Source organism: Phyllobates terribilis, unplaced genomic scaffold, assembly GCF_046119375.1.
Source record: "Phyllobates terribilis strain yellow unplaced genomic scaffold, ASM4611937v1 Scaffold_11__3_contigs__length_659146591, whole genome shotgun sequence".
In the NCBI taxonomy this organism is placed as follows: domain Eukaryota; kingdom Metazoa; phylum Chordata; class Amphibia; order Anura; family Dendrobatidae; genus Phyllobates; species Phyllobates terribilis.
In genome coordinates, this window is record NW_027362771.1 from 196,304,940 (window position 1) to 196,319,126 (window position 14,187).

Consider the following 14,187-nt stretch of genomic DNA (forward strand, 5'->3'; position numbering starts at 1 on the left):
ATCCCCTCATCAATACCAGCATGAACATCGCAGGTCTTGATAAATCGGGGCATATAGTAACTTATTTATGATTACAGCTCATTTATTTATAACCATTACAAATTATCCTACTAGGATTGTTGCCACAACCAGTAACCAACCTAACTATCAAGAATTAAAAAGTGTGATTGTTTGACCATAAATATAGAGGCAACCAGTGATTTATACTATAAAGTCATTACAAATCTGTCATATCAGTTACACATAAGCATTATTCCATAAGTGAGAATGTATGTACTCACTATAACAAAGTATGACTACCTTGATGATAACAATTTTGGAGTTCCTTTGATGCAAATTGTCTCTTCAGAGAGGAAGAGGACTAGAACTCTAGTGCCACCTATAGGAAGTAGCAATCCTAGAAGTCAATATCGACTCTCTAACAAGCCTTATCACATTAATGCAATTTTCAACAATAAAAGTGACCAAGGAACCATAGTCAAAAGCAAATGTATTATTTATGTATTGAAATAATTAATGGTGACATGCTATTTGTTAATGCTGTGTCCTACATCTGTTGTGTTACTGCTAATGACTCTATCTGAAATGCTAGAACTGACTGGAATTTTGGAAGATCTAGTTAAAATAGCTAAAAGTAATCTGTAATTCCCCATAAAATACCAACACATCAATGATAGTCAATAGGCTTTCTTAATAGAATATTTTGGCATTCAAATGGCTGAATTCATTCATTCAGGTACCACTGTATAATAGATGAATACCCTGCTAATACATCTATGCTAAGATTTAAGCAAAAAAGTACATTTGTTAATAAAATAAGGAACACTAAGGTGCCATGAGTGATTCTCCTATCTAAAAATTGACTCAATGACAAATATTCACATACTTATAAAGTTATATACCTTAACAATCATTGAGTGTTTTTTGATGGGTGATGCTGCTGGTGCATAGTTTACAGCTGAGTGTTTTGGTATTTGTGTAGAGAAACCTTCAGAAAAAAAGCTTCTGCTCTAAGAACAAGCTGTTGTTAACAGTTTCTGACCTTAGAGCAGCCTCCTATGGCTGAGATTGGAAGAAGTTTTATTAGTGTGATACCTAACCTTCTTTATTGGGATTTCCTGGGGAATGGATTGTAGATTGGGTGTTTTTGATGTTTTATTTTAAATACACTACATAACAAAAAACTACACATATTAGGTATCACTATCCAATAGAGATGAGCAGATCGGATAAGATTCAAATTCACAAAATCACATGGATTATGCAGAGAAATTCAATTTGCAGGAAATTTTTTTCTCTACAAATTGAATGCCCCTTATTATGCTTTGGGATCTAGAGAAATCTAAGAGCATAATATACATAAAAAGTAGAAAATGAAAACAACTAATACCTCACTGCTCACTTTTCAGGTCACCACTGCTACTCACTGTCTCCTGTACAGTACATATTACTGCAGCACTAAGAAGAGGTGCTAAAGGCCAAACAGGGGATAGTGAGCAGCAGAGGTGGTCATAGAGGTAAGCAATGAGGGATTTTTTGTTAATTTTTTGTCATTTTGCTGAATTCACGTCAAGCACATTACAAGAAAATCTGTATTCTGGAGAGTTGAGAAACATTCGCCCATCCCTAGTATCCACATCTGAGGAATTGATAATTATGAATGGTTTGAGGTAGATGGTAGAAGAACATACCTCTCCTACTTAACTCGCTATGAGCATTATATATCACTGGTCTTCAGAGAAAACTTTACCACAAACCCATGAAGTACTCTAAAATTCCCATGTTTAAAATAAACAATAGTTCATGCTTCTCACAGTAAGTGCGGTGTGTTTTGCTGATAGGCTAAAATTAAAACATAAAGGTTAGCCATGTTTGCAAAAAATCTGTGATTAATGAACTAAACAATGGTAGAAGTCCAAAGATATATACAGTAGATATCTAAGAACTTGAAAAGCCCCCCAGAGTCGGAAAATCTCCCGGGTTTTTCCGGTCTCTGATCACGTGATCGCCATTATTCAACGAATAACGGCGATCCCATAAAAAAGGAGAAATCAGGTGTAAAAATAATTTCTCTCTCCTCTGACATGATATAACATGTTAGAGGAGAGAGAAATGGTGTCCCAAAGACCTTAGCACCGGATCCACCATCCCACAGCCCTCCTCCTCCACTTCATGAAGCAAAATGCACAGAGCGCATGCCAAGATCTGCCGGTCTGCATCTGGCAACCGCAGGAGTTTTTCCTATTGGTTCCTGACTTTTGATCACTGTGATAGACCCCATCACAGTGATCAAAAGCCCAATAATTAGTAAATAGGACAGCACTTGGGCTGTGCCTTGCTGTGTACCCCCTTGATCACTCCCCCCCTGTATCATCCCCTTTGTCAGTTGACATTTTTTTATTATTTTATAAATTTTATTTCTTTCATTCTTTGTTGTTAGGGTTAGCCTTAGGGTTAGCCTTAGGGCTAGGCTTAAGGTTAGGGTTAGTCTTATGGTTAGGCTTAGGGTTAGAGCTTTTTCAAAAGTTAAAAAAAATGACGATATGTTGACATATTCAATATGACGACCTAGTGTTATCAAATTCTATGCAGTGAAATGTTATTTATTAATTATTTTGTACAACATGACTAACTGGTTAAGGATATAAAGATTGAAAGTTTGAAAATTGCGATGTTTTTCAAAATATTTCGCTAAAATTGCGATATTTTCACAAATAATCGCAAGTCATATTGAACAAATGTTACCAATATCATGAAGTACAATATGTCATGAAAAAACAATCTCAGACTCACTTGGATCCGTTAAAGTTTTCCAGAGTTATTACCACATAAATTGACACTGGTCAGATTTAAAAAATTTGGCCTGGTCATTAAGGTCAAAATCAACTCGGTCACTTAGAGGTTAATTAAAAAGCCATAACTTTTTTATTTGTTTGACGTTTTGGCAAGACAAGGTTTAGTTCTGAAGTACAGCATTCATTTTACTATAATATACCGAAAAACAGGAAAAATTTCTACATGAGTTGAAAAAAACCCTATTGTTTTGAGGTTTCTTTTTTACGATGTTCGTTGTGCTGTAAAAATGACCTGTCTACATTATTCTGCAAGACAGTATCATTCTGAATGGTACACAATTTATAAAATTAATTCACTGGCTTAAAAAATTCTAAACTTTGTAAAAAAAAAAAATCCAAAATTAGTGTGTTACCATTTCCTGAGACCAACAGCATTTTTACTTTTCTGCCAGTGGAGCTGTTTAACCCTCCGTCAGGGGCAATATGTTTCATAACGAGTTTAGGGGCATTGCGCCTGTCCGGCACAGGCTAGAAAATTGGCTATATTTGCCTTTTTTGAAAATTTCAGTGCTCTAAAAGTGATTAGTTACCTTAATAGGAATGTAATAAATGAGAATACACATAATCAGGTGGAAAAAAAAATGTTTACTAACCAGAAAAGTAACACTAACCAGACAAACCACTGAAAATAGAGAAATGAACCTAAGTGAGCTGCACCTGTCAGATCAGTTGCCCCTGACGGAGGGTTAAGTCCTTTTCTTTTCCCTGCCTAGCTGTAGTTTTCATGTACCATTTAGCTACATATGATATTTTGATAGCTTTTTATTGCATTTTTCATTGGAGGTGCTATAATAAAAAAAAACGTAATTTTTGTGTTTCAATTTTTTTCTTTACATTCATTTAATAGGTTAAATAATTCTATATTTTCATATATCATACTTTAAGGGGAGGTTGATTTGAATTTTTATAACTTGTTAAATAGAAAAATGTAAATTTTACTTTACATTCTATTTTTTTCTCCGCATAAGGACTTGAACCTGTGATCGCTTGTCTTCTAAACTGCCAAAACTGGGTATTGCAGTGTATAGCAAAAAACACAGTAGTCTTTGAAGATCACAGCTGTCTTTCAAGCCCAGGTACCAGCATGACAGCTCTTCAGTAGGCCTTAAGTTGCAGTGGCAATCCATCAGCACCCCTATATCACATTACAGGGGGTGAGAGGTGGGGTAAATGGGTGCACAAATCAGTGACAGACAACATTCATGAGGTTAAACAGCAGCCATCGGGGCTAGAACTAATGGCTGCTGTCAGAAGCAAAAGCTGGCTATATAACACAGGCGGCACCTGCTATGTGTGCGGCAGCTCAACACCCACTACATGAGGTATTAGTATATCATAAAGAGAGAAGGGGTTAATTTGTAGTTTGGATTCCTTTTTTGCAGACTATTTGAGTAATCTCTTTTCTGTATTCTATGCCTTTTCTCAACAGCTAGCATTGAAACTATTGGAGAATTGTAATTTTACTTAAGTGCATTTTTTGGAGAGTGTTTTATACACAATTAATTGTCAATGCAGATAAAGTCAGTTTTGATTTACTTAAAATTCTTATCTGCCAGAGCTATATTCCAATAATGATTAAGTACCGTATTTTTTGAATTATAAGACGCACCGGATTATAATTTCGGGGTGCAAAATAGGAAAAAATGTTGGTTTTTTTTAAATAAAATGGTGCACCTTATAATCCTTTTTACCTGGGGGGCAGCGGTAGTCACAGGAGCCAGGGTCACACATACCAGAGATTGGCAGTGGAGGCGGCTGTGGCGGGAGCGGAGCGATGCTGCGGCCCCATCCTCAGAAGAAGGGTCGCTGATTCAGGATGACATCGGCGGTGGTGGTGGAGGCGGGAGCAGGGCGATGCTGCGGGCCCTGTCCTTAGAAGAAGGGTCGCTGATTCAAGGAGGAGGTGGTGGCGGCAGTAGCGAGGCGATGCTGCAGCCCCGTCCTCAGAAGTCGTCGGTGAGCGGAGGCGAGGTTCCCTATCCCATACATAGCCCTGCGGTGTGCTTCGGCAAAATGGCCGCTGGAGGATGCGCAGATTGATATCTCAGGAGACGATATCTTGGGAGACCTCCTGTATCGGGGACCCGGACCCGACGCCGCCCCCATGTAAAATACTGTAACTTCGCATTATAAGACGCACCCCCTTTTTCCTCCCAAATTTGGAGGAATAAAAGTGCTTCTAATAATCCGAAAAATACGGTAATTGTGTGGGCTCTGTTCATTTTCTGAGATGATGTGTCCCCTCTATATGATCTTACTTCCACAAAAATATATGTCCGCAAAATATTACACATCATCAAGCATATGCTGTATATGAAGGAGGGCTAGATTTTCGGCTAGATGGGTGAAACTAAACATTGGGTAGCATAGGGGATCATGGTAGAAGGGAAAACTAAGCAGCTTTGTAATACTGGGCTATTATAAGAGCGGAGGAATTGGGTCTTAATGGAAAACTTAGTTTTCAGTTTATCGCTGAGATTACAGATATGCCTGTATAAGCAACTACAGAAGGAAAACAAAAGTTCCATTGAATGGCTATAATGGTAAATAAATTACTATTGAAAGAAATGTGATTCTAATCATACATCTTTATCAACTGTAAAGTAAATGTATAAGCTCTTCTTAAAGGGACTCCGTCAGCACAGAATGACTTTTCAAGCTACTCGGTGCTTTACGGCGGAGCCAATCATTTATATACACCTTCCCACCTGCTTGTTTTCCCTCAATCTCCACCCTCCCTTCTTATTTGATTGACAGCTCTGACTTCATGGACCCAGAAGAGGGTGGAGTTAGGTGGAAACCAAGCAGGTGGGAAGGTGTATATAAATGATTGGCCCTGTCATGATGCACCGAGTTACTGTATTTGGTTTGAACAGTGATTCAATGCCGAGTCCCTTTAAAGGTTTCCATGTAGCTGTGATGAGAATAAGGTTGTAAGAGAAACAGATGTAAACCTAAGAACCCACTATTAACACAATAGTCACATTTTCTAAACCACTCATGGTATTACCATTAAAACAATATTGGCAATATTCATAGTAAATTCCTACAGAGTATATGAGGAGGATGTCACATTGGATGAATGCTCAATGAATCTGCCAAGTTTGGCAGGATCAGATGACCATCTAATATGGACTTACTCTCCCACTGATTGTAAATGTCAGTGGTTCACTCCCATCTCCCTTTTTGAATACGTGCACCCTAAGCCTAGCCGAGTCTCCAAGTGTATGTAGGGATCTGAATGAATAGCTGTTAACTTTACAAAAATAAATAGTGAGCCTTAGCGGGGAGAGAAGGTTGGGGAGCAAGATATCTGCCAAAATGCTTCCCTTAGAATAATGAAAGGGAGCTGGCATTGGCGTTTACCTCATAAGTGGTGACTATCTTACAAATATGTAAAATAAGAAAGAGGAAGTAATTTTTGTTGCTGTTAGTAAATATCCACTAAAATGTCAAAAAATAGCAAATATAAGAAACTAAAAGAGAAATTCAATGAGATATCATACTGTTATACATGACATATGTAGCTTTGCTTTTTTTCTATGATTTCACATTATTTCTACTGATGCAAAATCCTCCAGAGATAATAAATTAAACATTTAAAGTTCAATTTGTGCTAGTGCATGAGTATTCTTCACTTCTAAGAGGGGGAAAACAGGTACACTTCTCTGACAGCATTTTTATGGCATCCTTCGGGAGACAGTTCCTCACTTGCTCTCTGTATTATTTAAAACTAAAGTTATGAATTAAGATGTTGCCACAAGCCAATTGAGTATACTGGAATGACTACTCAGCTGCAGGTAAAAAATGAACTTTTTATGTCTAAAAAAAAATAAAATGTTAGAAACAAGGGGAAACTACTTTTGAAAAGCACAAATAATATTGTATCCCAAACAATATACAGTTATTTGCCTTGAGGACTCCCGTGTTTTATTTCTTTGTGCAACTTTTATGCCTTCAAGGACTTTTTAAAGACACTTTCCTTTCAAAAAGACATCATGCAGCAGAATCAGAGTAATGTTTAAAGTTCTTGGCAAAGTATTACATTTATGTTGTAAGTAGCATATCAATATTTTCCCTGATCTTCTTCAATGCAATTAAACAACAGATGTCTACTTGTTATTTATTGACCAGATTACAGTGTACAGCACAGCAGTATATCACCGGCCATGTCCTACTATTGTAAGCATCATATTACACAATGTCCTTCATTAGAACATACAGTACCTGCAGTGGTCTTTGTTTTTCACTGCTCTTTGGAGACTTCAATCCACTTGATTGCTGTTGTAAAAGAAGCTGTCTTGCTGCTTGGAGAGCCTAGGCACAAACAATAGATACAGAGAAATGAAGCCCTCGATGGATTATACTTATTTATACGCAAAACATTTCCATCTCAAGAATATACAACAACATAATAACAAAAAGACAAAACAACTGCTTCATTTACAAAGATGATGTTTAGATATGTCCTGGAGACTAGAACCTATTATAATTACAAATTACAACTATAATTAGTATTAATTAAAATTAGTACTTCCCTAAGAGCCTTTAAGATCTCTCTGTAGAGCCTTCAGCTATCATTAGCAGTAATACCCCCCCTGCTGGATCACAATAAAACTCCTGATCACCTCAAAAGTATTTCAATTTTCAGGCATATTTTCAGCTTTAAGGTAGAAAGGAGAAAGTAAATCAACATAATTTGTACATAGGAAGTGATTAGTAAGAATGTAGCTATAGAGGGTGCAAAGTAACAAGAAGTATTACAGATAGAACATGGTATGTGGAGATGTGGGGGGCCCTGCTACTGATTTAGCACTGGGTCCTGGTGACTAGCATGTATCATAGGTATAGGTGTGGTTACCTGTTTATTTCATATGTTGCCTTGCAACCTAGCATTATTCCAATGAGAATATTTTTCAGATATTAGTTCTGGAGTAGAACTCCAATCATGCACAATACCACATGATCCAACAAAAAACTACAAGTCTCAAGGAATGATAATACATTTTCTGTAAAGCACTCCTACCCCTTTACCTACAATGAACTATCTGAGCAATTACTCCAGCACAGATTCACAAATACAATATGATGGATATGTCTGTCAAATATTCAGTAAACTGAAGAGGGCAAAGATAGTGAAAATAGGGTAATTTATGCATAAGAGTGCTCAGACATGCTTACAGAACAGCTGTTCTATCAATTTTTACATTTCTGCTTTAATAAAAAAATATATTATTCACTGATCCATTAGAGGTCGTGGGTCCATAAAGCATTTGCTATATCCCGGTACTGAATTGGTGGATTTTTCAGGTAATTAATTTCTTCTAACCTAAACCACACATTTCAAAGGACAAGCTCAGAGTAATTACTTTCAACACAAATGCAAACAGCAACAGCATTGTTTCTTATCCAGGGTTTCTCCTACCTAGGAGACACCCAGAATGCAGACCCAGCAAGACCTATCACTTTACCAGTAGAGTTGGCAAACAGAAATTGCAGAAATTAAATTCTCCCAAGCTCACACCAAGGTTCTTTGAAAAAGGAACAAGAGTAGAGTTTATAGCCAATGGTAATGAGCTTAGGATTCACAGCCAAAGTATGAACAGTGGCTATAACCAAGACTCAATCTAAAGTTACAGACCAAACCAACATCAACAGCTTAAGGAAAAAAAACACAAAAACCATCTTCTCCTAAATTTCTGATATTACATGGAATAGTGTTGTTTCTTAATATATCTCATGATGCATGATTTGAAAGTACCACTGGGCCCAGTACAGCATTAACACCTCAATATTGATAGAGATTTACAATAAAGAAATGATCATTTTATAAGCTCTTTATTTTTCACTTTGATTGTTGGTGTGACGGGTGATGGATATAAAATAGATTACGCACAAAGTATGTATACCTACTATAAGATTCATGCTCTACTTTTTATCACAGATAGCTGTTTTAAAGAAAAATATTTATGAAGCTGAGTTTTGGCATTTGGCATTTAAAATTTTGTAGTTACTCTCATTATCACTTTGCTAGCTCAATACAGTACTTCCTGACAAAGTGATAGTTCTTAGTCTAGTGAATAAAAACAATAGTGGTTACTTATTACTAAATACTTATAAACACTGGAGTACAGTGATTAAGCAAACTGCATGAGAAAAGTGGTACCCTGTGCATTAAAATGGTTATGTGATTTATTGCATTGCAGATGTCAGATCTTTGAAATACCTTACCACCAAGCCCAATAATTCCTGTGAATTGACTTACTCTGATCAGTCCTATTGGGACAGTAAACTTGCTGACTTATTCTGCTTACAGTGGCTTGCAAAAGTATTGACCCTATGGTGTTTTACCTATGTTGTTACATTACAACCTGTGTTTAAATATTTTTGTAATCTGATTTGTGTGTGATGCATGATGAATTTCTCTCTACAGATCACCATAAAAAGTATGAATTTGTCAATGAGTGTATGTAAAAAAGCTATGAAGTTCTGGTCTGTGGAAGAGATGTATCACGGACACGCTGCACTAGCCTGTATTATGGACACGCTCCACCAGGCTGTATTAGAGTCACGCTACACTAGCCTGCATTACGGTCACATTGCACCAGGCAGTATTACGGGCACGCTACACCAGCAGCACCATGGCCACGTCCATGACCCCTATTTAATGCTCTCCTCCTTTTCTGAAGTGAGTTTTAGGCACAGTACTCTGACAGACACGAGTGCAGAGCAGATAAAATATTTTTAGCCACACTACTCTCACAGACATGGGTCCAGAGTGGAAAAATTAGTTTTCACACACAGTACTCCCATAGACATGGGTGCAGATTAGAAAAAAATGTTTTTACGCACAGTACTCACACAGACACGGGTGTATAAGATTAGAAAACAATTTTTTTAGGCACAGTACTCCCACAGACACGGGTGCAGAGTAGAAAAGTTTGTTTATATGCGCAATACTCCCAAAGACACACGTGCAGATTAGAAAAATGTGTTTTTACACACAGTACTCACACAGACATGTGTAGAGATTAGAAAAAAAAAAAGGCATAGTACTCCCACAGACATGGGTGCAGAGTAGAATAAAATGATTTTAGGCAAAGTACTCCCATAGACATGGGTGCAGAGTACACACAGAGGCTTTTTTTGCAGAGTACACACACACAGAACCTAACACTGTCCCTCACTCCAGCTCCGTCCTGTCCTTATACTGATCAAAGCAGAATGGCGGCGGCACCCGTGATCCGGCATTTATCCAGGCTGGGTCACGTGGTGTGCCAGCCAATCACAGCCATGCCTATACTTAACATGGCAGTGATGCTCCAGAAGTGCCCACAATCTAAAAGCTTGTTGAATGGCTGAGCTGTAGCCTTTCAACAAACTTTTTTTTGGCATCCGTACCCGAACAGTAAACCAGACTTCCAGTAAAAAGTTGTTGTCCAGGTGTCCAGTACGAACCCCAAACTTTACAGTTCATCCCTTCTGACCTTCTCTCATGCACTGACAATAGAAGGGGTAGTCTATGAACAAAAACAACATACTAAGAATACTAAGAATGAGGGAGCCTATAGCAGCAGCAAAAAGAATCACAACTACCACTACCACTGACACCAGCCAACTGGGCAGTAGTACTACCAAAGTCAGGCAGTTGGCCTACTCTGGCTCCAGGAAGTGTATTAATGGGAAAGAAGGGTGCGCATTATGGAATATATGGCATATCAGTCATCTTAGTTACAGCAGGATGATGTTACCTCTAACAGCGATATTATCAGTTTGAGCCAGTGTTTTGAGCAAAATGGTGTTCCTGATTACGGTTAACCAAGAGAGAACATTTTTGGACTAATTTTTCATTTTCAAAAACATTAAAAACCTTCCAGTGCGCTGTGTTTTTAAACTGGCTTTTTATTACTACTGGGATACCAGCCATCTCTATGGTGAGGTCACTTTGACAGTACTTGAGTTGTTTTTGCATAAAAGTGATTAAAATGGGATGGATACAGTCCTTGGAATGTTATTCATATATTTTCAGAGAAATTGGAGTACATGCAATTTGTGCTGAATTTAGTCACCACAAGTCAAATTTTATTGAAAAATTTGCTGAACCTGACAAATTAAAATTTTAAAAGATTTGATCATCTTTAGTCTGAAGTTAATCAAAGGTGACCATTTCAACCAAAACTATTGTTCGCCTGGTGAAATTTAACATCAATCAATTTAGCCAGCCGCTGTCTGGAATAAAGCATTTTTGTTGCTGCTCTTTGCCGCTCATGTTTTTAATCTGAACAAATAACTTAATTTTTTATGGAATATTACGACTGCTGGTTTCTACGTGGACCTACCCATATTACTACAGAGGGCTTTTTGCTGTGCACCAGACAGGTGAGCTGATTGCTCCTTTTTTTTGCTACTATCTATATAAATAACTGTAATAGTCGATGTGGACTAAAATGTGTAAAGCATAGTAGGCATAACAATATTAAGATATTGCATTATTCTCACACTGAACACCCACTGATCAGATAACTTGTAATTTATTACATTTTAAAGAAGTATGAAGGAAAAACTATGAGAAATTTAGAAATATTGTGCTTCTAAAATGCAAAAAAAAAAAAAATGATGCCCCAAATATTAAAAAGCAATGTCAAGTTTTCATTTTGACTCTTGGTGCTAGTCTCATTGCTGTTTATCTTAATTATCAGATTCAGCAATAACCTCACCAACAGTTTATTTTTTAATGTTAATTAGCTGGCATTTACTTCAATTTTAATATCAATCCAACTTATTTCCTAGTTGGTAACAATAACAATAGTTTACTACTTGTGTAAACTTTTCTCAATTTTTTTCATCTATTTCCATCTATTTGTTCTGGAAATTAGTAAATAGTAGACAGATTGTAAATGCAGCACTACAGGGGGGAATGCTGATTGGATTGACCTTTGAACTCTTTATTTTCTGCATTGAACATTTAATCTGTGATTCAATACTTTATGATATTTTGCCCCCCCCCCGCAATTCACTCTATTATTCTCATTGTTCAAAATAACAGAAAAAAAATAAGACAAAATTATTTTTATCCTATTGCTATAAAAAACTATGTTACCAGGAAATCACGTGTTTTTAAAACTCAATCTAACTAAATGGGAAAATTTCCTAGTAAAGTTATTTAGTATTATACACTGTCAACCTTATTTTTAGGGCAAAGAGTTGAAATTAAAAGGTTCTCAAAGGCATGAAGAAATATGCCTGGGTAACAGAACAGCAATTTACATTCCTGCATACATAAATTAGATCATTATCTAGAGTCAAGGAAGTCAAAATCAACATTTCAGTTCCATGGTTTTAAAGAGCTGATAGAAAGATGAGATGTGGAGTACTACATTGAACAGTGCAATCAGAGATGATAACTTTGGCTAACTATGGAATCTGTATCAGTGTACTCCATTTGCGGAGCACAATGTGGCTGTATGGCAGACAGTTATGTTAATATGTTTAGGATCTGTTTACATATGAGTTGTAGGCTCTGTTGAAAGCCTTCTTCACAAAAGAGGCCAATTCATGTAAGATTGTCTTGAACCAGAAAGCGCTGGAAAAGAGTGTGCAAAATTCATGCAGAGGCATACAGATTCACGTTTTAATGAATTTGGCATATTTTTTAGCTTCTGTACATCAGTGTCAGAAATGTAAAATTACATTTTAGCCTTCATTTTAGCCACTTTTGTGGAATAAATTATGATGCTTCTGTAAGGCCCAGCCCAGCCACTCCCCTCCATTAAATTCTGTCCAACTCTCAAAGTTGGTGGATTTGGTGTCAAAATGTCAAAAGTCCAAATATTTTTGAGCAATGAGTTGCAAAAACTTTTTTACAACAGTTGTATGCCAGATTTCTAGTGCAAAGATAAATTAGGGCTAAAGTCTTGTTTCTTAAAGCAAAATAGTCAAGATACGATTTGTCGGAACTAGAAGGACCCAATTAAAAGTGAATAGGGTTTGTATGGCACCGCTAGTGGCAGTCATGCATCAGATCTGGCAAATGCTGTGTCTTATGTTTTTAGATGGGTTTGACCTAGAATTGCTGAGTCTCAGTAGGAGATTTAATTTCATTTCCTCTTCTCTTTAAGTGATGGGGAATGCCTAATCTAATACAGTATCTGGAACAGAGTTGTAGAGAATGTAAACTTGCTATAACACACTTTATATTACATTTCCATGTTGGTTCTCAGTCTGAAAATGATGGGAGCCCTGCTGCTTTTAATCAAAGTCTCAATCATGAACAGGGTATATTTACTATAACACCCTTCACGTTAAAACATTCCTAATTTTAAAAAAAAGTTCTTCCTAAAATAAAAATAAATATGTATATATACAAAACAATAAAATTCAGCAAAAAATAAAAATGATAACAGAATCAATGAGCTGATTTCCCAGATAGTGTCTAGTATCCATGACAACAATTGCTTTGACAAGATGTGCATATGGCATTACACTGCCAGCTGGTGTGAACAATGTTTGAACTATTGCATTGAGATGCTGAGCAAACAGAAAAAGTTGCCACGTCTTAACCCTCAGGGAAGGCAGTCATCCCCTGATCAATTATGAAAAGACAGAGAGAGGTCTGCTACAGTCTGCTCCAAGCAAGTTTTTCAGTGAAAGCGGGCAGACAGTGAAAACCAAAGTAAACAAAATGAATGCACTGGCTCTATCTCCTTACAACATTGATTTGCCTTCCCACATAAGCCTTTGGTATACGTTTGCACAACATACTTTTAACAGTAGGAAACTTTCCCACAACAATCATGTCATTGTCTCTCAGAATTCTCAAGTAATTGCAGGTCAGTTTTCAAATTTCATTGACACATTCCATTACTCCGTTCAACAAAAATACGACACATCCCGAAAGTACAATAAACACAATTAGTAATGAAGTACGATGGACTTTGCAATAAAAATAATAATATATTTTGGCATTTTAGGAAAAGAAAATAAGATAGATAGATATGCTGGGATATTGAAAAGCAATTACTTCCAGACATAACACTTGTTCTCATTCTGGCCAACAGTTAGAAACAGATTTTTAATTTAGGTCAAGAAATAATAAGTTCTGCATCGTGTTTTCTAGTCAGCCGTTTTACTCTTTTTCTTGTATAAATTAATTTACCTTCTACTGTTTGCAAGTGGATATTTCAATATGCACTTCATTTGTAAAGGTAAACAGAAAAATTCTTGGTTTCTAAGATGTTTTTTTTTTTAAACGCCCAACAGTATGTGCACACAATGTCTTTTTCAGCCGGATTCACCTGGAATTCGCCTGAAAAAGCACTTCAAAACCACCCAA

General features: G+C 36.8%; 1 protein-coding gene across 19 annotated transcripts in view; it reads right to left on the reverse strand.

Annotated features, from left to right (window-relative positions):
- Positions 1-14,187, reverse strand: part of FOXP2 (forkhead box P2) — a 314,333-nt gene that overhangs the window by 193,696 nt on the left and 106,450 nt on the right. For all 19 annotated transcript variants that reach the window (XM_073651932.1, XM_073651943.1, XM_073651942.1 and 16 more), the window contains one exon: positions 7,083-7,172. In XM_073651932.1, the coding sequence (XP_073508033.1) occupies positions 7,083-7,172 (90 nt within the window). The remainder of the gene's footprint in view (positions 1-7,082; positions 7,173-14,187) is intronic.